At 40.7% G+C, this 24219-nt stretch overlaps 1 protein-coding gene across 2 annotated transcripts in view; it reads left to right on the forward strand.

Annotated features, from left to right (window-relative positions):
- The window catches only part of MARCHF8 (membrane associated ring-CH-type finger 8), an 88130-nt gene that overhangs the window by 41699 nt on the left and 22212 nt on the right, over positions 1-24219 (forward strand). For both annotated transcript variants that reach the window (XM_059477332.1, XM_059477333.1), the window contains exon 3: positions 22133-22183. In XM_059477332.1, the coding sequence (XP_059333315.1) occupies positions 22133-22183 (51 nt within the window). The remainder of the gene's footprint in view (positions 1-22132; positions 22184-24219) is intronic.

Raw genomic sequence — 24219 nt, forward strand, 5'->3', positions numbered from 1 at the left:
ATTAGCTTTTCTAAAAGTGTCTCCATGTTGTTCTTTTTCAACTATCCACATTCAAATTTCATCTGTACTCAGCCTCCACTCAACTGATTTTATTAACTCTTTTTTATAATCAAATACTATCTGATGCTATCACTGTAGCACAAAACTACAATTACAGCATGGTTTGCACAGGGAGGACTCAAACATGTTCACCCTGGCTTAAACCAGTTTGGGCCCAGGTGAAAGTGTCATATTTGCTGTATCATATGAAAGTGGTTGGGCTTATGCCCATGCTTCAGAAGTTCCTCAGAATCTTCAAGAAACTGAAGATGGACTGAGATGGGAGATCTGGATGAACTGTGATCATAAAATCTCAGTCTTGGAAAGAGAAGCTTTATTATGATTTTTACAATTTTTTAAAACTCAGCCATTGTTACAATGATGATAAAATTTCACGTGTCTGAGAATTGTTCTGGATTAAAATATCTTCCAAATTTGCCTAAGATATGCTCTATCAGCTAAGAGTGAGAAAAATATTTTGACTGAACAGAACACTTCAGGCATTACTTAGAGATACAGGAAGATGAGAGATTGTACTGAACATTTAAAAAAAAGGTAATAAATAAGGACAGAAAGGGCAAAAAAGGGCAGAAATCAAATTTTTTCTTATTTTTCTGTGTCACTGTGAAGAGCTGGAATCAAACCAGAAGAGGATACCCTCTGTTCAGGCTGTGGCAATCAGCAGGGCTGAGACTTATTTGATAAAACTCCTTACCAGTTTCATCTCCTATCTCAGTCTCTCTTTGTAATGGAATATAAAGGCTTCTAATGGAAAAATCAGAAATGCAATTAAAATATTCCCTATTTAACAGCAGCAAGAAATGTCACAAACTGAAATGAAGAGTATGCTTATGTTGGTCTTAAAGCAGCACATGGAAGAGGAGTTATTAGTTATGTGATATAAAGGCAGCATCATATTGTAATAGCATTTAAATAAATCCATCTGTGATGTCCTTGGGAAAAGTAGTAGAAAACAGGGAAGACTCCCTCTTTTGCCAGCAGCAGAGGATGACAGTGAGTGCCTTCCTCCCATGGGTGTGGCTGGGGGGAGAAACAGTGGTGAGGCTGCAGAAGGCAGGGTCCTCTACACCTCCTTGAGGATGGCAGCATGCCAGACTGGAGATCTCTGCCCCTGGGTCTGGTGGAGGAGGGCAAAGGGATGCCATCATCATCTCCTTGTGCTTCAGCCTCAACACTGTAATGGGTTTGGCCTCTTCATCATGGGCCTGTCTTGGCCACTGGTGACAAGGGAGGGTCAGTAAAAGGAGGGACAGAGACTTGTTCTTGTTTCCCCCCACCACAGCTCCCCAAGCTTCCACATCTCATTGTCCAAAAGGCACAGGATGCTCTGATACCTGAGCAGAAACAATTGAAATGCTGTTGCACGTTTCTTCCCTCCTGGGAATGACTGCAGAATGGGAAAAAATACCAGTGGGGATGTGAGCTGTGTAGGGTTTGGTGCAGACAGAGGGGGAGCAGGCAGCCATGTGCATGAATTGAGTGCAGCTTGAGTGAGTCAGGGCATGACTGCCAATACAGACAGGCCCAGTCTAAGAGCTGAATGAGCACATTAGTGCAGAGATGTGCCAAGCTGCAGCTGCTTCTCTCTGAGCAGGTCTTGGGTAAAGGGCTGAGTGACGTGCTGTCTTGGCACGGCTCAGGCTTGGTCCGGTTTATTTGTGCATTCATATTAAAGTAACAGCACGTGAACAGACTGGAAGTGAAGTAGCATTTTGTTGTCTTGTATATAATAAATGATAGTCATTACAGTTTTGCTTTGGACCTACCTGGTCATGTATTTGACCTTCAGCAGTGTTTAGAGAACAATCCTGAAGTGAGATGATTGCAGACACACACAACATCCAAGCTTAAAGTTAACAGAAAGGCATTTCAACACCATTTGTAAATGTTGGCCTGTTGATACTGATGACCTCAGACCTTGGACTGAGATATAAAATCGTGAATACGGATAGGCCAGTTAAATCTCTCCAAGTCAGACCACCTCTGCACTGGACTCTGCAGAGAGATTTAGCCACTGTGCCTTTCCTGTGCTCCCTGAGGAGTTTGTGTGAAGCTGGTGAAGGCTGGCAGCTTGAAAGCACTGAGAAAATGGAGGTCAGGAGGGAAGGAACAGCAACAATTGCAGTCTGGGATTAGGGGAATTTGGTTTTATTTTATCATTTTTATAGTGTCATCCTGGGATACTTTTGTCTGACTGTATCTCTGCACTATAGTTATTTGAGGCACTAGTGGCATTTCTTTTTTTCCTGTTCTCTTCCTATCATGTGTTGATGTTTTTCTGATTTGCTGATTTTTTACGAAGATCTAAATTCACTTTCTGGAGATAATAATCTCCTCTATGGGCGTAGAAGATAATGTATTCTTGACCCCTTCAGCACTAAATGCAAATCTCATGAATACTGGTTAATCCAGAGAACTGACTCAAAGACCCAAAGAGCCCCTTAGACTCATGATAACCAAAGTATGAAAGTTGTCAACAAAATTAAGACCATAGCTAGAATTGAGAACATAGGAACTGCTGTACCAGGTTGGACTAAAGCACCTTTTGGTGGTGTTCAACAGGAGGTGCTTAGGGAGTAGTGAAAAAGGAGGCATGTAATTATGTGATATGTCAAAAGTTGGCACACCATCCCCCATATAATAGTGCTTCCCACATGTATTGGAAGATGGTACAAATAGGTACAGCTTTTGTGATGAGTGGTTTGACTGAGAATTGTCTCTGTCATATGCAGCATGACCACAAATATTACAGCTACTCAGACATACCTTCTATATTTGTTAATAACATTTTGCATGCCACTTAATTCCTTCACTGTGAGTTATGTCAAAGGACTACGAAGGATTTTGGAAGCCCAGGAGTCCTGTCAGCTGCAGTAGCAATGAGCCAGCCTCAATGGGGAAACCCTGCCCTTGCATGATGGTCTTAGAAGAACATCTGGAGGAGGTCAAAAATGGGCAATTGTCAATAGACAGTTCAGTCGAACTTAAAAAGCAGAGCTAAACTTTGATAAGTTACTGTTGCATTGAGTTACTGAAAAAAACAAGACACACATTAAAGAAAAAAAAGAAGCTTTTTCTGTATGATCTTTAACATTCATAAATCTGTAAAGAACAGAGAGAATTTCAGATTATGCTGTTCTTCCCACCTCCTCTGCTTTTTGATGTCTTTTTGTGACTTGCTCTCCTTCCCTTTCATGTCTCTACTTGATGTGGTTTTGACATTGGGATTAATTTTTGTTAAATTTCACTTCATCTAGTTATGCTGCTTTCACTTACAGATTCTTTCCACTTGTTACTAAAGTCTCTCATTTCTTTCTTACGGTTGCATTTCCTAAAAATACTCTTGTAATGTGTCTTGGAATCCATGTTTCTTTGTTAGCAACATCCCTTTTCCATGCAGCTCTACAGGCGGGGGGAAGAGTGGCCTGAGAGCTGTTCCACAGAGAAGGATTGGGGTGCTGGGTGACAGCCAGATGAATATGAGCCAGCAGTGGCTCCAGATGGCCAAGGGGCCCATGGGCATCTTGACCAGTATCAAGAACAGTGGGGCCAGCAGGACCGGGAACAGTGATCATCCCCCTGTACTCGGCGCTGGTGAGGCCACACCTCAAGTGCTGCCTTCAGTTCTGGGTCTCTCACTCCAGAAAGGGCACTGAGGTGCTGGGGAAGGACAGCAAGGCTCATGAAAGTCTAGAAAACTTGTCTCACAGGAATGGGGGAGGCAGCTGGGTTTGTTTAGACTTGAGAAGAGGAGGCTCCAGGGGGACCCCATCACTCTGTACTGCTGCCTTAAGGGAGGGCACAGTGAAGTGGGGCCTGGTCTCTTCTGCTCTGCCTACAGCAGGGACAAGAGAAAATGGCCTAAAGATGAGATAGGAGATTCATGTGAGAAAAAATTTCCTCACTGTTAAGGTGGTCAGGCATTGGAATAGGTTGCCCAGGAATGTGGTGGAGTCACCACCCCAGAGGTGTTTAAGAGGCATCAGGATCTGGTATTGAGTGATGTGGTTTAGGGGTTACAGTGGTTGTGCTGGGTCAGTGGTTGGACTTGATGATTTTAAAGGTCTCTTCCAACCTTAATAATTCTTAGATTCTATGATCTGTCTGCTATACTTGAATGAAAGACAAAGTCACTGACTGGGACTGATTGAAAGTCACTTTCCTGGTGCTGCTTTATTATCTTAACTGCAAGGCTCACCCAGTAACTGGAAAATGCTGTTTATGTAACATAATGCTGCTGAATATATTTGCTTGGTGGCTGTTACAAAGTGTATGGGAACCTTCTGTGGCTTAAACAGAGGTAATCAAGAACAAGCTGTCAAACAATCAATGCTTCTGCCAGTTGTCTCAGAAAGTAAAGTTTAGAGGATCAGATTGGCTAAAGAAAAGTAGGTCTCTGGAGACCGATGTTTAAAGTTCTTTTGCTTCTCTCAGGAGCAAAACCTGTGAGCTTCTTGTCGTCTTTTACTGTCACTGAAGTGTTGCATTTTTCACAAGAGAGTTCCACAGTGGGTTTGAAGGTGGTAACAGTTCTCTCTGCCAGTATCACTTCAGACTCTATTAATTGGGTGCTGCTCTTCTTGAAATGAATTAAAATACTCTTGCCCTGAACTTTGTCTTCTGCTTGGCAGGAATTTTTCATTCAAGTGCTTTCTTTATGAGCCTAGCTGTGAGGAAATCTGAAGAGCTCAACTCAAGCCTTTCATCTTACAGCTGGACAAAGCATATCCACCAGTGCTGTTTCTTCCAAGTTCTCTTATTTTGATGTACTGCAGGCACCAGAAGGGTACTGTAATGTTGTTCAGAAGTGCTTAAAAACATAGTATGTACTCCAAAGACATTATTGCCTTGGAGAAGGTGAGGTTGTGTAGAAGAGCACTGCAAGGGGGTGATTTTTCCACTTCTTCAGTTTAGCAATTCAGCAGACTACTTAGATTATTTCCCCACCACACCCTTCCCCCTTGTCACGTCCATATTTTTTTTCTATTATGCCTTTTGGCAAAGGACACAATGTCTTCAGCCTGTTGACTGGGTGATAACATCAGACAGCCTTGCCTCTCTGAATGGCAGCCTCATTTGGTGGACAAAAAATACCTTGAATTTCAGTCCCAGTAAAGAAAAAAAAAAAAACAAAAAACCAAAAAAACAAAACAACCCTAAACCACCAAAACCGCACAAACCCAGAAAAGAAACCAAATCATCATCCTCACCCCTCCAGGGAAAAAAAAAAAACCACCAAAAAACCAAAAAACCCCCAACAAATAAAACATACTGTTAGTTCTTTTTGAGATGTAAGACAATCAAAATCTAAACAGTGGTACCAAAACAATGAGTATGTTAAAAGAAATAGTAATTTTGTGATCTCTGCATTGAGCATTCCCATGTGTCTGTCCTGTAAGTAACTGAAAGGAAAACAATGTAGATAAAGGTTTCTTGGTTTTTTTAATGTTACTCAAATTTTAAGTAATGCTTGAAATGTGTATTTTTTTAAGATTTGCTTCCTCTGCAGACTTTTTTTATCATGTATTCTGGTGTACTCAGCTTCTGTGGCAGGGGATTCATGCACTTGTTTTATAAATTTTAATCTAATTTCATAATTTTGAATCTTGAGTAATGGAGGGGGTTTTTTGTGTATAAGAGCTCATTGAAATTGAATTGTCATTGCTTAAAAGGTGGCAAGCAGTTTGGATTCTGGGTACTAGAATCAGTAATGGTTCAAGTGGCAATTTGGTGATGAACTGGCATGTTCCTAGACAGTCCTTGAACTAGGTCCTAGCAAAGACTGTGGAGATGCATTATTTTTTTTAATTGCTATTATTATTATTTTTTAAAAGGGAATCTGAAGCTCTTCAGTGGTACAGTTTGGCAGTTAAAAAGAGAGGTAGCAGGAGAGTGTTGGGAGAAAATATTCTTCCAGAGATTGGTTTCTGCACCTTCTGATGGGCAGCTGAGATGCTGCTAACATGGGTTTTTGTGTTTCTCTTGTCCGGGGATCTCTTTTTCCCTCTTTCTAATATAATGTCAGCTTAGCCTAGTGTAACAGGAAGCAGTCTCAAAACCAATGAATTTAAGCTCCCTTATGCTGACTTGGTTGGTTGTTCTCCATATTCAGGGCATTCTGTGGTTACCACACACTGTTACTTCTTTCTCTTGATATTAAGTTAATGGTTGGGCAGTTTTTACCATTGCATCTGGTTTCTGTTAACTACTAATTTTGTTGCTGTTACTCGTCTTCAGTTTCTCTCTTGCTGTCTAATGGAAAATTAGTGTTTTATGACTCGCTGGGGTACTTACTCTATCTCAATTGACAGTCAGTAGTTAATATATGAGGATGTTGAAATATAGCAACACTCTTCCCCAAGGAAGTATTTGTCTGTCTCAAAGGGGTCAGATTAGTTTGAAGAACCAGATGTAATACCTTAGGCTATTTGAAGCACCGGCTCTACTTTGAAATCCATGCTGGGCCATCTTGGTTAGACTAATAATCCCTTTGTTTTCTGTCTGCATTTTTCAGGAACTCTGCTTCTGATATTTTACTTCTTTAATACTTCCCTCTTCCATAGTTGTGGCCCTACATCCACCCTGGTCTTTTTGAGAATACTGACTGCATGTTGTTCTCCCTCAAAATATCCCTTGTTTCAAGTGAAATTAGTCTCCTGACTTCTGTTGGCTTCTCATTTCCCAGGTTACAATTAAGGGTCAGAATAGGAGTTGACATAGTGATCATCTGTGCTGCAGTCTGGTACAGTTATTACAGTTTGACAGAAGCTCTTAAATTAAGAACCAAGAGCTTAACTGCAGTCAGCATCCCTGAAATTGTGTGCAAAGCTTGGGAGCTGCTGCTAAGGGACAGTGGTTTATAACTGTCCCTGTTGTTTTTCATCAGCCTTAAAATAGTGAACTTTGGTGACAGGTTGTGACAATCCCTCATCATTGCCACATCAGCTTTTCAACTGAAAAGATTTTCACAATTGAAAGATATTTTCTACCTATTTTTCTTAGTGGCTGCAAGGGTAGGAGAGCTGTAAGCCCAAGATGTGCTTTGAAGGCTCATGATTCACTAAAATGCTTGTATTTAAATGGCAAACACACAGCAGACAGGCAAAAAAAAAAAATTATCTCTGTCCATAAAGCTTATTTTGGTTGGCAGATTTTCACTGGCTGTGCAAGGCAGGGAGTTTTGTGTTGGTATTTTGCACCATTGTTTTCATGACATACCTGTGGCATTTAAACAAATTACAGCCCTATCAAGGTCTTAATTAGGCATTGGGCATTTTCTCTTCTGCAAAAATGCTGTTTTAAATGTAAAGAAGAGTTGAAGAGTGGTCCAGGACCAAGCCGATTTCTCAGTAAGGTTGCCTTAGTCTACACAGTATGGTTTAAAAATAAAAGGATGCAAAATCCTCCTAATGAACTGTAGTGTTATGGATACTGAGAAATGTAGCTCGTTACAAGAAACCTTTCTTCTGCCTCCCTCAGCTGTACTGGAGCAAAGCCCTTTTAGTGGTAAGACTGAGACTGTCTCCTGGTTACCTGGCATAAAGTACTTAGCTGTCCTGTGTGGAGAGGAACAGGCTTAGGACAATGTACATGAAAATTCAAGAAAGGCAATCTTTTTAAATAACAAACAGAACAGAGGCCAAATTCATATTGAAAAATCAAGCTAGGTAAATGCAGTGATAATCTGGCCCAAATGCAGATTTTTGTCTTTTATTTCAGTCTTTTGATCAAGAAACTGTGTATCCTACGAAATTATAATAATATTATGGCAGATGACAGCTGGAAGAGACTTAGTGGTGGGAGCTGAGGTTCTTCTGTGTGAAAGGATTTCTGAGATACAGCAGGTGTAGGGTGGATGTTTTAACAGTCTCATTCTGCAGCCCATTTATCTCAGAGTCAAATAAAGTACAACAGGGACAAGAATATTCCTTGGGTGGGTACAGTTGGAAAGGAACTCTGCATTCTCCTTTGCTGTCTGGTAGTCTCTCCCCTAGCCTATGAAAAAGCTTCTGCATCAGGCTCTTCAGTCTAGTTTTTCATGATGCTTCAAACCATTAATGGTTTGTGCAAATTGTCTCTCATCAGAAGACCTACACATCTCATCTGAAATTCAGAAAAGAAATGTAAGAGACATCCTGTCTTTAGAAAAACAAAACAAAAACAAACAGTTAGGGGTGGAGGAGGATTATCTATTTTGGTTTTTTCTTCCTCAGTTGTATTGCTGATTTTATTGCTTATTATTTGCTCTGTCCTCCTTTCCCTTACTTGCTCTTCTGCTTTTTATCTAGAAGAGTTTTCACTTCTGCCATGCCATGCCATGTAGCAGCTGCTTTTGATTTGCAGAAGCACAAGTAGAAGCCTTCTCACATGTCTGACTCCAGGGAAGATGTTAACATGCTTTTCACTGAAAGGAAGACAAGAGTGAACACAGATATCTCTGAGATGAAAACAGAGCATCTGCAATAGCAAGAAGTGTGAATTTAACAAGAAGGAAGCATGAGCTCCTGATCAGCAGTGGGAAGAGAATCTGCTCATTGTAATGCAAGCATTTTTGCAAGTTGTCTTCTTCTTTACCATTTTTAGATGTGAACCACTTTTACCTGTCAGTACTTTTCGGAGGTGATCTCTGACTCTGTCCCCTTATTTTCAGCTGAGCTTTGGGAAGGTTTAGTGTCCAAGGCCATGAAGGTCTGACTACAGAAAGTGCACCTCCCAGTTCCTCAGCCATTCCTCAGTGGTTAGCCCAGCTTTTCTTCTTTGCTGTTGTCTGTGGTACAAATAAAATCAATTACCTTGTCATTGAAATTGAGGTGACACTTGAAGGATTTCTCTTTTGAGAGGGTTTCTTTGTCTTAGTTTATTGTAGCCCTTGATTTGACCCTGTCAGTGCAGATGCTTTCCATTAAATGAAAACAAAATGTAGTTTGTGCGGGTTTTTTGCTGTAATATATAAGTGTATATGTCTGTGTGTGCATTTTAATGCATTTGACATAAATATGCCTCACAGTCTTTCTACTCCATTGAAACCTCCCATTTTTACACCAATATCCTTTCCTCTTAGTGCCTTTTGTTGATTGCTGCAGTTATCTTTTCTTGTGTTGGGTTATAAGATTTCTGAATCAGTTCCAGCCTTTTGCCATGTGTTGTATTGCTGAGCAGTACACAGCCCTGCTCCTGATTTTTCTTCTTTCTTGAAAGTATCAATTGAATTTGGCACAGTATTCTGATTTTTAATTACATCCAGACAGAATGTTCCAGTCATTCTAGGCCCTCCAGTATTTGTCACTCTTGTATAGTGAGATTACCTCCATATCTTTCAGGGAATAAAACCACCTATCTGTAAGTATTTGTTAGAGGGGTATGTTGGACTGGAATCCAAATCTAATGCGTCACTTCCGAGGAGTGTTAGCTGGCAGAGAAATAAAATCCTTCTGGATTTAAAAATTATTGCAATCCTATTTTCTAAAGCTTACAGGAGTTCCCCTTTGCACCCAGGATTAGATTTTATGAAGATGACTATATTTCTATCCATTCTAAATTCTTCATTTGGAAGTCCTCCTCCTTTGTATAACATCCCAAATTCTGTTTCTTGCATTGAATTAAAAAATATTTCCAAGTTATTGTAGAGGTGGGGAAAGATACAGAGAAAGACAATATAGATAGCAGCACAAAGGAGAAAAGGGCAGGTTCATATGGGAAGAGCAGTATCTTGAGAAGAGTCAAGAGTGATAAAAGGCACAAGGAGACACAAAGTGCAGATGTGATGTGGGTTAAGATGGTGCTGGGGACAGTGGTGGTGGCTGAAGATGCACTTGATGTGGTCACTGGCTCACTGGCTGTTCTCCTCACTGTATCTGCTGCTGAAGGATACAAAGCAATGCTTACTTACAGGCAGTGTTTATGTGTGGGCTTTCCTGGTTTCACCCTGTCACTTTAGGAAGCAAAGTGTTTTTTAATCTCCATAAGCCTCTAGTCTTGCACCAAAACATGCCCCTCCTGCAATGTAATCCTCTTACTTCAGTTACACTGCTATGCTCCAGTTATGCCCATGTGCTTGGGACCACAGGCAGCAGGGTTTTTGAATGTGTCAAAGGTTGGAAAAACTTAAATATCCAAGCACCTAGAGGAAGCCTAACTTTCTTGGGCAAGCTTGTAGATTTATTATGCTGTGGGGCCTCACTTGCAAAAAAAAAAACCCAAAAAAAAGAAGAAACAACAACAAAAAAAGAGCAAACAAAACCAAAACTCCACCACAAAACAAACAGAAAACCATAAAACAAATTAGGCATCTTTGAACATATACCAGTTTGCATCACCCTCAGTTTCCTTGCTTCCATGTGCAGGGGAATGAGGACATTGTGGAGCACCTTCTGTATGCTTGTGGACCATATGCTTAGAGAACTAAAAGTCATTATACAGCCAAGAAAGTGCAGTGACAATTTGAGATGAAATTTACAAGTGGCGGGGACGAATAAAAAAGTTTCAGCGGTGAAATGAGATTGGTGGAATGCAATGCATCACTGATTTAGAGGAAGCAGTTACTAAGAAGCATTCAGTGTTTTGCCAGGTGGTGGGCTCTGGGAGGCAGCTCCTAAAGCAGATCCTGAACTCTGAGACTCCATGTGAAAATCAATGCCCTGACAAGATCCAGCTTGGAGATTTACATTCTGCAACCAAGCAGAATGGAGGGGAGAGCTCTTGCTCGTGTTCTCCTTGCTTTGGCATGGTTTCAGTGTACATGAAACTCATCCTGGGCAAGCCACACACGCTCTTCGGCCACGTGCCTGTAACAGGACACAGCTGCTGGCTGTGACACTGAGCAACACCGCATGCAGCAGTTGTACAAACAGGGGTGAATTTCACTCAGGGCAGCAGAACTTCCTTGTGCCTCAGGTTTCTCTTCTGCCAAGTGACTGCCACGTTTGCCTGCTTCAGGACACTGATATCAAACTCCAGGTGTGTGTTTTGAAAGAGGCTGTGAATTGCAAACGGGCCTCATCGTGTCTCTTTTACAGGTATCATCTTGTCCTGCTCTTGTCATGAGCTGCTGCCTAGTGCTGTTCAACACTGAACAACTGCAGTATTTCCTCTGGAGGGGGAATACTGTTTTGGAGGAAAGGTGATATATGAGAAATCACATGCACTGTGCACCAAAGTTTCAATCCTGTAGTACAGCTTGATTTTCAGGGATAATGTGGGTGTTATCCAAATACTTCAATGTACTAAGAGAGGCTCTTCCAGTTTTATGTCCTCTTTTTTATGTCATTCGTTCTGTCATTTTGGGTACTAGCAGCAGATGGTGTTAAGGAACCTTTCAAGAAAACTATCAGCTTTTCTGAGCATCTCTGTAGAAAATTGGCCACTCATTCCTTTGAATTCTAGCTTTTATTATTTACCTCTCTGTTTTGCTACTTTGTTCTTAGCTGCAGGATAAGACTAGCTATTTCACTACTTTGAGATTCTAAAGCTTGGAGTTTTAAGTGACTGGAAGAGGTTTGCCTCAGCAACTTTTCACTGGAGATGAGATGTTTTCTTCACTTGTACACATTAAACAAGGGAAGCCTACAGGGAGTATGTCCAAAGACTCACAGAATTTTTCTAGACCTGATACTTAAATACCTCTATCTCCCTGTTTGGAGGATTATTAAAACTTGAACTGTAAGGGTAATAGGAAACTGTCATAACTGCAGGGTGAACTGTTACCTTTTGATCAGTTGTAAATGCATTTTCCTTTGGGTTGATTCCCATTGTTCATGATGCTTGTTTTGTTGCAGGAATCCCTGCTCACCAGTCTCAGGTCTTGCCTGACCTAAAGAATCATTTAATCTCATCCATGAATTTCCTCCTAGATGCCTGTGAAAACAGGCATTCCTCAAAGCATAGCACATATGTGTAAGAAAAGATGAAAGGAAAACAAAGAGATAAAATGCAAAAGATGATAAATGTATCTAACCCTTAGCTTTTCCTTGCAAATTCAGATCAGTCTCACTCCTGTTTGGTAACTTTGTATTGAAGCACAAAACCTGGGAATTTTAAATATAGCGGATTGTGAATGTGGGCTACAATGTTCTGGTTTGAGTCCTTGTACATTTAAGTCTCTGTATTTCAGAGCCCAGTCCAGTTTTTCATGCGGGTTGCATCCTTATCCCATGGTACTGTCTGATCACTCTCACTGCCTGCACTTGCAGGATGCAGCTCAGCAGCATCTAATCCTTCCCCCTGCCTTTTCCCACTGTGCTTGTTGTGCCAAATCATCTGTTTTGTCTTTTAGAGAATGCTTTGCATATTTTTTTTCTTGCTGGCCGCCTTCTGAAGGGCCCCTTTAAAACTAAAATCTAAGAGAGATTTTTGTTCCATTTTGTAATGTCCAGATAAGCAATATTGTTTGCCTGGGATTTGGCTTTTAAGAAAAATGGATTTCCAAAGCAGTTGTTACTTTTCTTCCATCTCTAGGAAGATGCTTCAGCAGTCATTTCACACTGGAAGGATGGTACTTATGTTCAGGGATGATGGGTTTTTTTGTGTTTTTAAAACTAAGGGGAATCAGAAATAGGCTTTTTGGGGTGTGTGGACTGAGAAGTTTCAGTTCTGGATCAGAACTTTGTTTTAAAAGGATCAGTAAGCATGTGATTGGTGTGGTGTTCCAGGTATAAAAGCTTGCAAACTGAGGATCCTGCCCCCAAAGGGAATCTTCTCTGCTGGATTCTAGTACCAGTGGTGAAGCTCCTCTTTCATTGTTTCAACTTTTCACTTAATTAAGAGGTGTAAAGGCTAAGAGAAAACAGCCTCCCTTAAAGGTATGATTATATATGTTTGTAGCAAGTATACAAAAAGGCCTTTAATTGTTCATTGGTTCTTTGTGACGTTTTAAAAGTTAATTCAAAAAATTTAAAAAATGTGTTTTAATAATATGTATTGTTTTCTAAACCAGTTGCAGATTGCACAGATTGCTAGTGTGATTTCTACAGATAATGAATGTGTAGAGCAGTGAGCATAGAAAAGATGGAAACTGAGTTTTTAAAATCTAGGTTTGGTGGAGGTCAATTTAAAGTCAATTTGACAAAAGTCAAATTGTATAAGTTAATACAGTTTTCCTGATAACTTTGATGCAATTTCCTGTGACAAAAAAAGTCCTCAGTCAAAGCTTTAGATAAATAAAGATCAGGAGATTTAATGTGAGTATGAGGCTTAGTTATAACCTTTTCCTCTTGGGAAGTAAACTTTACAAAATGCTGCGTCAGTGCAGAAATGCAGCACTGTCCCCAGTAGGTCAGCCAGCACACTCCACAGCTGCAGTTCCTTTTCTGTTTCATAGGAATACATGAGTGAGACAGAGGAACCCAAAGAAGTGAATTGCTTAATACTGCTTGCATAATATCAGTACTTTTGAGCTGATGCATGTGTGTTTCCATAAAAAACTCCGAGACTGAGCAGGATTTCACTGGAACTGGAGCATGAGAGTTGCAGAAAGAGAATGAGTAAATGTCTTCAGTTAAGTGGAAAAGCTTCTGTTTCAATAGGCTAATGGCCCAGAGATTTTATTTTAGCAGGAAATGCAGGCGTTCCTGGGACTGTAGTGGTAAATTTAGTTCTTAGGCAGCTGCTGGCATTTGGCTCATTCAGACACACAGAAGCCTCAGCCCTTCTTATTAGACAGTGTGTGTGCCGAGTTCCCCAAATGGGTGAAGGGCAGTGCTCTCCTTCTCTTCAGCTCATAGGTTTTGTAAGTCTCCCATCCAGTTGCCTCAGACAGTCTTCTGCTGTTCTCTAGGTTTTTAGGTTTTGAGGCTGCCCACACGGAGCATCCCCTTTCCAGCTTCAGGCACCATACTCTGTATCCACACCACCTGCTCCAGAAAAATCTCTTTTTCTTTTCCTTTTACTGTATGCTGGCCTGCAGATTGATGGCCCTGCTGTGCTGGGTCATCCCTGTTTAATTTAGCCAACAGGGCTTCATTGGCTTCAGTGTTGCACAGTGTAAGCACTGCACATCTGTCCCTTCCTGCACACGGGTTCTTTAAGATGTGTTCCTGCTTCTCCCAGCTGATTGTGTAGTAAATGTAGATTTCCATGTGCAAAGGCAAACATGTTTTTCTAGCTGACTTTTAGTGCAATTTTTTTCATCTCTGTTTCTCATACCTTAAGGTAAATTAGTGTTTTTAAAACTACCTACTACCACTTGTAGCTATTGAAATACTTTTCTTCCGGTCAGCGTGTTGTAGTGACTCAGTCAGAGTCTTTGAGCCAGCAGTGCCCAGATGGCAGGAAGTACATTTAGAGTGTGTTAAATCCTGTGTGCTTTTGCAGCCTCTAGCACTGTGCAAATCACAGGGTTTCTTGGTCAGTGAGAAATGACCATCTCAAGTCACTGTTGTTCACACATGACTGTGAACAAGCAGAATGGCCCTGACAGACAGACGTGTAAAAGCAGGAGATATCATACCTTGGCTTCTTCAGCTCTGAATTTCTGCAGGAAGCCCTGAATTTCACAGTTGCAGAAGTGTTCTGCTGAGCCAGGCTGTGGAGGGTGTGGTTAACAGTGGCATAGGAGGCTGGGGTGCAGCCAGGTGTTTCAAAGCCCTGCCTTATCAGGTTCTTGCCGTGCACTGTACTGCAGGACTGCAGTGACTTTAAATGCTCGCAGCACCAAACAGTGCAGAACACCAGTGGGTGCCCATGAATGATGCCCCAGGTAGCCCACTATGGACTCACACTAGCATCAGGAGAGGCCTTGTGTGAGAACAACTGTGCTTTCTTGACAAAATTATATAAAATGCTCTTGGGTTACTGGGTAGGGTAGCCTGCTACATCTCAAGGGGCTTTTGCCATTTGTTTCTGGTATCAGGGTGTGACTTTTGGAGAAACAGAGAAGATAGATGGCTGTATATGTGCTTTCTCTAGTTTTGTAGGGGTTTTTCTAAGAGGAGAAGGGGAGTGGAACATTTTTAATTTAAAGAGCAGAAAAGTATGTAAATGTGGGCATTCACACATGCATGCATGTTCTTCAAATTTTTTATGGTATATAGTCAGTCAACATGTTTGGAATTTACTGGATAATTAGTCAGGAACTCTGAAGAGTCATTTAATAAAAATTTTTATTAGCTCATTTATGCTTTAAAAGATTCTCATTTTGCAGTTCAAATGCTCTGTCTTTTAAATAAAAAGTACATTTTCCCTTAGGTGTGAATAATTTTTTTTTCCCAGAGCAGTGTTTTCTTTAAGGATGGCTGAATATTTTGCTTTTCTAAGACCCTATTTGTAGTGAGTTGTCTGAACTTACAAACAAATGTTGCTAGAAATATAACATGAATAAAACTCTCTAGAACATCACAATTTAGAGTCTTACAAGAATCTCAGTGTAACCAGTGCTTGGCTCGGTGAGTTTAATGGCAAATGTAGGCCCTAGTTGATCATTTGCCTAAATTTTTGTGATTGTTCAGTGCTAAGTTTGAAATGCTTCAGGCAGAATATTTTGCTGACCGCACTAATAAAAATGCAAAGATAAAATTTCAGGAAAAAGCAAGCTGGTCTGTACTGATTAGGTATTGCTAAATGTGTATAATGTCTACAAGTGTTCTTTCAAGAGTTCTTTTGTCATGTCCTTTCAGCCATATCACGTTAAATGGTAACAAAAATACCCTGAGCACTTTCCCAGCATCATTTGGGAAGTGATCTCTCCAATTTCTCTAGGGAACATTGTTTGCCCTTATGATCCATGCAGTCAGAAATAGGTTAATAAGCAATCATGTTACATTAAGATGTAAAGGGAGGAAAAGAAGGTCAAATCTTTGAGCAATATAGAAACTACTTGAAGTATCAATATTTATTTGGGAAATAGACAGTTTTCTAGTGTTGTTCTGAATCTGATTTTAGATTGAGGAGGCCTTTGTTAGCTTGGCTAGGAGATTATTTCGCTGTTTTAGCAGTATACTGTGGTGGTATGAGTTGAAGATAAAAGCAGCTTTGTGGACCATGTTAGATGAGCAGAGGCAGTGATGTGAGGAGCAGGTGCCAAAACATGGCCTGACACCTGCAGGGCCCTGCAGACACGGGGAGCTCAAGGCCAGCTCTTCTCACAGGCTCTCCAGGATGCAGGCTTCCTCCTGCCCGCTGGCAGCTTGAGAAATTCCAAGTTACCAGTTGCCTGGAGGGTTTTTTAATCGGTGAATGTTTAAAATAGTCAATTGATTTGGCATATTGACATGTTTAGTGTACCATGAGAATTCCAGTGGTTGCATTAAATGCAATTACTTTGTAAAAGATAGACTGTTATTCCTCTTAATGTGTTTATAATTGCAGACTTCCTCAGCGCCTGTCTCTTTCTTTCTGCTGTTAAATACACAAAATTGTTTGAAATGGCATTTTTGCTGTAAGCTTAACGTGTACTGCTTCCATTATCAAGAAAGGTGTGTATTTTTGGATCACATCTTTTGTAGTTCATATAATTTGTTCCCTGAGGGAAGGATTCATTTTTTTGTGTTGCATCACATAAAGTCGTGCATCGATTTTAGGCAGGTTGTCTGGCAACAGCAGATAAGAACATCAGTAAAACATGTTGGGTGCCAAACTTTGTAGTCTACTTTCTTTGTTTGAAATTGGGCCCAGGGGACCTGCATGTAGAAAGTGTGCAAATTGATACATTTTTAGTGAAATGTACCAGACTGATGGTCTTGCACAGAAATAAAAATTTGTGATTCCAGGTAAGGCAGCCTTTGGTCATCAAGAGGAAAACACATATATCATCTTCTAGCTCAGACGGTTAAAGAAGGGAGATGGAAGTCAGGTGTCCATTTTGTACTAGCAGCTGGAGATGCAGGGTATCCATGATAGGAGGCACTTTGCAGAGTGTTTGCAAGTAAAGCAAAGCAATGAAAACCCCAGAAAAATGGTACGTTCAACAAAGCCATGGAGAAGAGGGCTTTTTGGAGAGAATGCTATTGTCACCTTATCCACCATCTGGCTGGAGGCAAGAAAGATTCCAGGCATTGTATCTCTCTCATAGTCCTAGGACCAAACTGGCAAAGCCAGGCACAGAACAGTACACAGCAAGTAGCCATATCTGTTCCATGTAGGGACCTGTGCCTGACGAGTCTGCACATCCATGGATGTTGTGAGAGCTGCTCCTCAGGCAGGGGGAGATGGAGTGCATGGTGCTTCTGGCCACACTAGGTGCAGACATGGGCAAGAGATTCCTGCTTAACTTCTGCACTCTGCTGTGTTTGCCTTGTTCTTTGAATTTCTTCTCAGTTCTATTTCTTGTTTGTGATCTGCTAGCCTCCTTGACCTGCGTCTCCAAACCCCCAGGGCCATGGCCGGTTTTTGAATTCCTCAGTTCCTTGAACTTTGCCACTGAAGCCATTTGGTCTGTTTGTTGTTTTCTGCTTTTGTTGGCCACTCTTTTCTGTTAGAGCCGTATGAGCTCATGGTTTTATTTCTGTGGCTGATGATTTCAGGCACAGCTGTAAGTTCAGTGCCTGGAATAAAGCTTGTTAATTCTCCTATGTTTTACTTTCAGGCTTATCTTTTGCCTTCAGGTTGTTTTTCTGCATTTGTCTCCCACTATGTGAAGTGGCTTAATATGAATATGAATAAACTAGTTAGAGATCTCTCTGAATTATCCACAGTGAACTTGCTATAGATTTTCCCTTATGATACATCTGAAATCTTACATTGGTTTTCTGCACTTAGCCAGGGATTGCTGGTTGCTATGAATCAAGTGGGATTATCCAGTAACAGAAGATACTGGACTAGATGCAAGGGGCATGATTTGGATTCCTATCTCAATATTGATTCTGTGTCTCCAGAAAAGCAAAAAAAAAATGGAAATAGGTGATGTGATTTCCATCACCCTTTTGCTTTCAAGTGTCAAGTAAACACTGCACAAGTATTTTAAGTTAATACTCCACAAGAGCAGAGATGCTAAGCATAGATGCCATGAATGTTTTTTGACCAGGCATTACTCTTGTATGGCATTACTCTTAATTTCATTTCTCTTCTAGCTATGTGCAAAAATCATTGATGAACCTTGATGATAGTTATTGCTCTTCCACAATGACATGGTAACTAGAAAGAAATAAAGGTCATAGTCAGATGATAAGATGCCATTTCTTACTTGAGTAATTATATGTCAAGTTCTGTCAGTGACAAGATGTAGTGCTGACAAAGCTTTTGTAACTTAACAATCCATTGGTTTTGACAGGTGAAGGAAATAATTGCCAACAAAAGTGTTCTCCCATTTCTTTCCTCTCATTCTATCTACTTCAGACAATTAAGTGCACTTGCCAATATTATCAGCAGCAATTTCCTATTCCCAGACTAAAAGCATATGCTCTTTTTAATATAAATTGTTCAGGTTGCAGAGCAAGATTTGCAGAGAAATTCTTGGAAGAAGTTGTCAGGAAATTTGACCCAGTCATGAAACCTGAAACAATACCTGGGTGTGTACAACTGCATGTTTGTAGAGCAGTGATGCATTCATGCTCTGGCTGTGGGACTCAATGGAAGAACAGAGTTTCACTTCTGATTTGCTGCTTTGCCCTGCATGGATCAGCTACTCAGTACTTCAGCACCTCACCATTCCAAGCAGTGCCATTCTGTGTTCCATTCTGTAATTCTCATCAGATCTAAAAATGAGAATTGCTGTATGAATCAGAGAAGTTTTTACTTATTTATTCTCTTCTGCAAAGTTTTTTATTAAGAAAAGCAACCATTTACCCAGAAGACTTTGTTAAAATTTACTGACATTAATTGTTGATAACAGTAAGTATTTTGCTAGATATCAATCTCATGCTTAATCTGTCATTGTAAAATGGAATTGTAATGCACAAAATAAAATTAAAATGCAGTTCAGAGTCCACGTAGAAAACCACAAGTTGTCAGTGCTCTAGCCAGTCTGACCTGGTTTGGTTTTCTGTCTCTTTTGGGGTGAAACATTAGTACTTGCCTTGTAGGGATGTCTCTCTCTGTGGCTTTGCAGTAACACAGTCCTCAAAAAAATGTCTCTGCTCTTTGTTACTGGGATTTTAGATGGAGAATGCCTATCTTCAGATGAAGCTCTTAACCCATGATATTGTGTAAGATAATGTAAAACAGAACTCGTATTGCAGAATGGGGAATACAGTGCCCTAACAGGTCACTGGTGTGTTAAAGAATGAAGACTTCAGGAAGCAAGGAATACCATCCTCTGGTGCCCTCTGTCCTCCTTTCCCAGATGGAAAGAGAATAAAAGTCATCTTGCTAACCCATTGGGATCTGGCTTGCAGTTTCTTCTGCAGGTCTATGAGCAGAGATAAAAGATGGGTTTAGCATTAATCATAGGACTGGATTTAGGTGTGTAGTCACAGTTGTAACCAGAAGATAGTTGCACAAGCTATGAATCTTCTTCCTCTCTTGTCTTCTATTTGCCTGCCTTAAGGACTAGAAAGCAGAGTGTTGGAAATACAAAACCAAATTATTTTACTGATATATTGTTAACCTTTCATCTGGCCAAGATACTTAAGTTTATTTCTTTCGGGTGCCCACTTGCTGATGCTGCAGTAAGTCTGCAGCTAAGTTTGGAGAAAGGTCAGTTTGATACAGTGGTGTTTGGAGTGGACAAGAGCAGCTGTGGCTGCTGTGGCTCTCATGGTAGGAACTGATGTGTTGGGGTTCACAGGAGTTCTGGGCTTGGCTGTGTGAGCTATGTAGCTGTTGTGCTTAGTGGAAAATGGATACAGTAGGGTAGGGAAGCAAGGTTAAAATAACTTGAAATGCTGAATATATGAAAGACTGAGGCAAAAGAAAGGACAGAAGGGAGTTATCATCTTCTAGATATCTGAACTGAAAAGGCCTTGAGAGATGGCCTCTTTGGAGAAGGCAAAGTTTAGAGCCCTGAAGAAAGGCAGATGTGAGCTGAAGCAGCTGGTGAAGGAAAAAGGCAGCTCTGTCACTCACAGTTGGGAGCAAATTCAAGGGGAAGGTAGAAAAAGAAAGGAAAGCTGGGAGGAGTATTCTGGTCATTGCAAGCAAGTGCATCCAGAAGACTGGGTAGCAATTTTTCTGGTTTTCAGTCATTTTTCTAGAGCCACACTAGCTGCTGGGGACCTCAGAGCAGCATCTGCTGGTGAATGGCTCAGGAGGAGTAACAAGCTTCACTTGTAATTTTTTCCTATCTGGGTGGAGTTTATTTGTTCGTTTTTTAAACACCTGCCAGGTGGTTCTAGTTGGGGAGGATGCCTTCAAAAGGCAGGATTCCCATTATTCCATACAGAAAAACTGAATTGCTAAAGGAGAGTGACACTTACTTTAACTGGTGATAATTGTAGGGTCCTTGCTTGCAGATGTTGCTTTTGTCTTCCTCTTTCATTCAAGTGCAAAGTACAATGCTTTTGCATGAGGGAAGGAGAGCTTATTTGGAGCTCTGATTACCAGCCAGAATGTCTTACTGTGCAGTGGGAACATACTAGAAATAGTCTGAAGATTTCTATTTGTTGAGAGTACCATGAGAGTTTAGCCTTGCCATTCCCATGTCTTTGTTAATTTGTGCATAATTCTATGAGATCCCAGGACTGATGTACTGGTGATGGATATAGAGTGAAAAGTGAGATTTGTTTGTTTGCCTTTTAAATAGATTTTATCTATTTGATGTTTCTTTTCCTCATTGATTGTGCCTGCTATTAAAATCTACTACTGTGAATCTCCTGTTGATGTTATGAATGTACCTGCATTGTATGGCTGAGAAACAGAGATGTTCAAAAGCACTTAGGTGCTTAGGAGTCCATTAGGAATATCACAGATTCCTAAATATATGTGTGCATGCATTCACATGTAGCCCTTATGGGAATACTTTTCAAGATTGTAATTTTGTTTTAAAATGGTCACTTTTTCAATAACAAAACCAATAGTTTGGAGTCATCTGCTGACTGAAACCTCTGATAGATATGTTTCCAACAGTAGATGAATAAAGATAATATGTGCAGCTGTCTCTTGGAGGCTCCTGGAATCTATCAGATAAAATCAGTTCTGGGAGCAGAGGCAGAGAGACAAGTTTCTGTGGCAGCAGCTAAAAGTCTGTTTACTCTGCATCATCTACTGTGTTGTGCAAATACAGGTCTTGTCTTCCAGCCTGTGATGCTTATTGAATTTCAGCACATCCTTTTCAGTGCAGGTGCCTGTGTAAATTCAGTCATGCTCCCTTGCAAGCATCTTCTTCAGCTAGACAGGAGTTTTGGTGGGGGGGAATTGAGTTAACATGAAGAAACCTCTGCTCTGTTTAATTTCGTCCTTGTCTTTGGCACCTTGGGCTGGATTTGAGACTGTCACCTGTCTTGCTTCAGGGAGACTTCTCACCCAAGGGTTTCACTCTCTGCTGTCATTTTCTCTTGTTGCATGTAGCCTTGCTCTGTTTGCTTCCCACACATCCCTAGAAGGCCAAGCACAGCCTGCTCCCCCCACACCTCACACAGGCAGTGGCAAGTCTTTGTGCTTGCCAACTGGTGTTGGTCTCTTTTCGTCATAGCTTGAGAACATGTTCCTGCCCCCTTTTTTCTTCCTCCTGTCTCCTGTAGTTTCAATGAATTGTTTTTTGCCCTGTTGCTATGGTTACAGTGCCTTTGATGAAATCAGCTAGGCTGTCCCTTATGATTGGAGCCAGTTCTTACCACACAGGTTCTGGCAGTAGTCCTGTTCAACATTAGTCTTTGCATAAGTATTATGTCCATATTTTTGAGGGTCTTTGTGTGTTTGTCTGTTTTAGATGAAGCAGGTCTTCATGATACTGAGAAGTATCCTTTCTAAAATTGATGGCATCTGAGAAAAGGCCTTTACAGTACCCTCAGAAAAAAGAAATAACTGTTTTAGTATTTGTCAGTTTGTACATGTGTTGCCTATGTGATATTCTGCAAGGTAATATCTTGTTAAACAGACAAAGCAATTCAGTGATTATTGTAAATCAGGCTGATGTCAATAGAAGCAATGTCCTTAAAAGCCCCCAGCTGTAAGACTGTCTCCATGGAATTTGATTTCTAATGCCAACTTTTAAGTATTCTCATAGCTGTGACTTGTTGCTGCAGTGATCCTGTTCTTGCTCTTTCAGAACGAGAAGGCTTTGGGGCATTCCGTGAGCCGCTCCAGTAACATCTCAAAGGTATGTTGCTTCATGTAACTCCGTTTTGATAAACTTGGGGATACTGGGATTTCTTTCATTTCGAAATTGGGTGATACATTTGATGATGTGACCAGTAGAAAATGTTTTTTATGCCTGTCATTGATAGTCACTCCTGAAACATTAGAACTCTGGTGTTTTGCAGACTCTCTTTACAGGTCAAACGAAATGGAAGCTACAGTCGGTTTTCTCTTTCACACTGTCAGCCTCCTTAGCTTGATAGGAGCAAGATAGATGACAGATGCCTGAGATCTTATCTTGGAGGGGAAAGTGGCTCCAAAAACATCACTCCAGTGTGTTGTTTTGTAAGATAAAGCTGTGTAAGATATGTATTGATGTGCATCCCCTAATATGTGTAGGATATGTGGTTAAATGTTATTCTGTTGTTACTTCAAGACCAAATTATTTTTAAGTGCCATGAGCTTATTATCAGGACATGACTATGTAAGTATTTTTAAATGTTTGATTTTACTGAGCCTGGTCATGTAAGGCAAGCAGGATGCTCCACCCCTTCTAGTCACTCTTCAGCATAGCCAGTGGGCGCATCCAAAGCATAACTGCTTTGTTGTGCCTTTAGGAAAAAGGTATCTTCTGTCCAAGATAATTATTGCAATACTTACTGTTCTTTCTGCATTGCACATAAGATTTTCTATTGGCTGTGTTGATTGAACAGTACTTTTTATGGGGTGTATAAGCTTCAACTCTTTGTTGCCACAGTTTTAAGTGGCTGCTTGTAGTTACTTTTAATGAAAGACTGAGTCATTACGGCTGCAACATAATAAGTATTGTGAGTACTTCTGGATCTAGGGAACTGTTCATGACTGTCGGCAGCAGAGGAGACAGTGTCTGCATATAATATTTGATTTATATGGGCACAGACAACTTTCACTTTGGAGCCAAAAGGGAGGGTTACTGGGTGTCCTAAACAGTGAGCAGGGCAACTTCATGGTGCACAAGGTGTTGACCAAGCTGTAGGTGTTGTTATCATGGATTGATAAGAGATAATTTTGCATTTGGCATCAGAAAATGTGCACTCATATAAGGGGTTTTGAAATAAAAACTGTGTGAGTATAATAGTCATGTAGATTTTTCTAAAAACGGACTATGCTTATGCCTTTTTACCCTGGTTCTTGTCTTCTTAGGGATCTTTAATTGGATTTTCAGGTTTTGTTCAGCAGAGATAGTAGTTTTGCCATTAAGTATCATTGTACTTTTCCCAGTGTCTCAAATCAGCACAAACCTTTTGGCAGCAGCACTTTGGTACCCAAATGAATCTGCACAGTTCATTCTTAATTCATCAAGAACTGGTGGTGTGGCAGTGCAGTGGGAAGGACCTTGCACTCTGGTAAAGCTCTCCCTGGCAGTGCTGGCAAGTGAGACATCAATATTTACATTCATCTTGCAGTGCTGAAACGTTCAACATGACTGCTGTGTGTTGCAAAAGCTAAAGTTCTCAAGGGGATCAAAAGTCAGTCTTGCCAGTTTAATGGAGGAGACTTTTTGGTTGCAAAATGAGCTTCCCAGAGGTGTTGATGTTCTTGCTGCTCTTGTGTCACCTCTGCCTGATCCATTCTGTGCACCTCTGGAGATAAGTTCAGGCAAGGGCAGAGGGTGAAAGCCCCATCAGTGAAGTCAGCCCCTGATTTGCCTGCCTGTCTGAATGCTGCCTTGTGCATCCAGGCAGTTCAGTGCTAAACTGCAGCAATTATTTTGTAGTTGACAGGTGTTTTGGCTGTTGCATGTAATTTCAAATGACAAATCATGAAACATTGCAGTAGTGGAATGCTGCATGAAAGCTTAAGTACATGAAAATTTTTTCTTTAATTGTGAGTTTGAATAGGAAAGGGCCCATTTTTTAAATTCAGAATACCATAGCAACTTGGCCAATAAGGCAGACTGGGTACACATTTTGAGTATGGAAATGCTTGGCTGCCTGTATAGCCCTTTCTGAAATCCACAGGATTTGTTGATCCGACACCATTTTAAGAGGAGCTTTTTAACCAAAATTGGATTAAATC

This window comes from Ammospiza nelsoni, chromosome 8 (assembly GCF_027579445.1).
Source record: "Ammospiza nelsoni isolate bAmmNel1 chromosome 8, bAmmNel1.pri, whole genome shotgun sequence".
NCBI lineage: Eukaryota > Metazoa > Chordata > Aves > Passeriformes > Passerellidae > Ammospiza > Ammospiza nelsoni.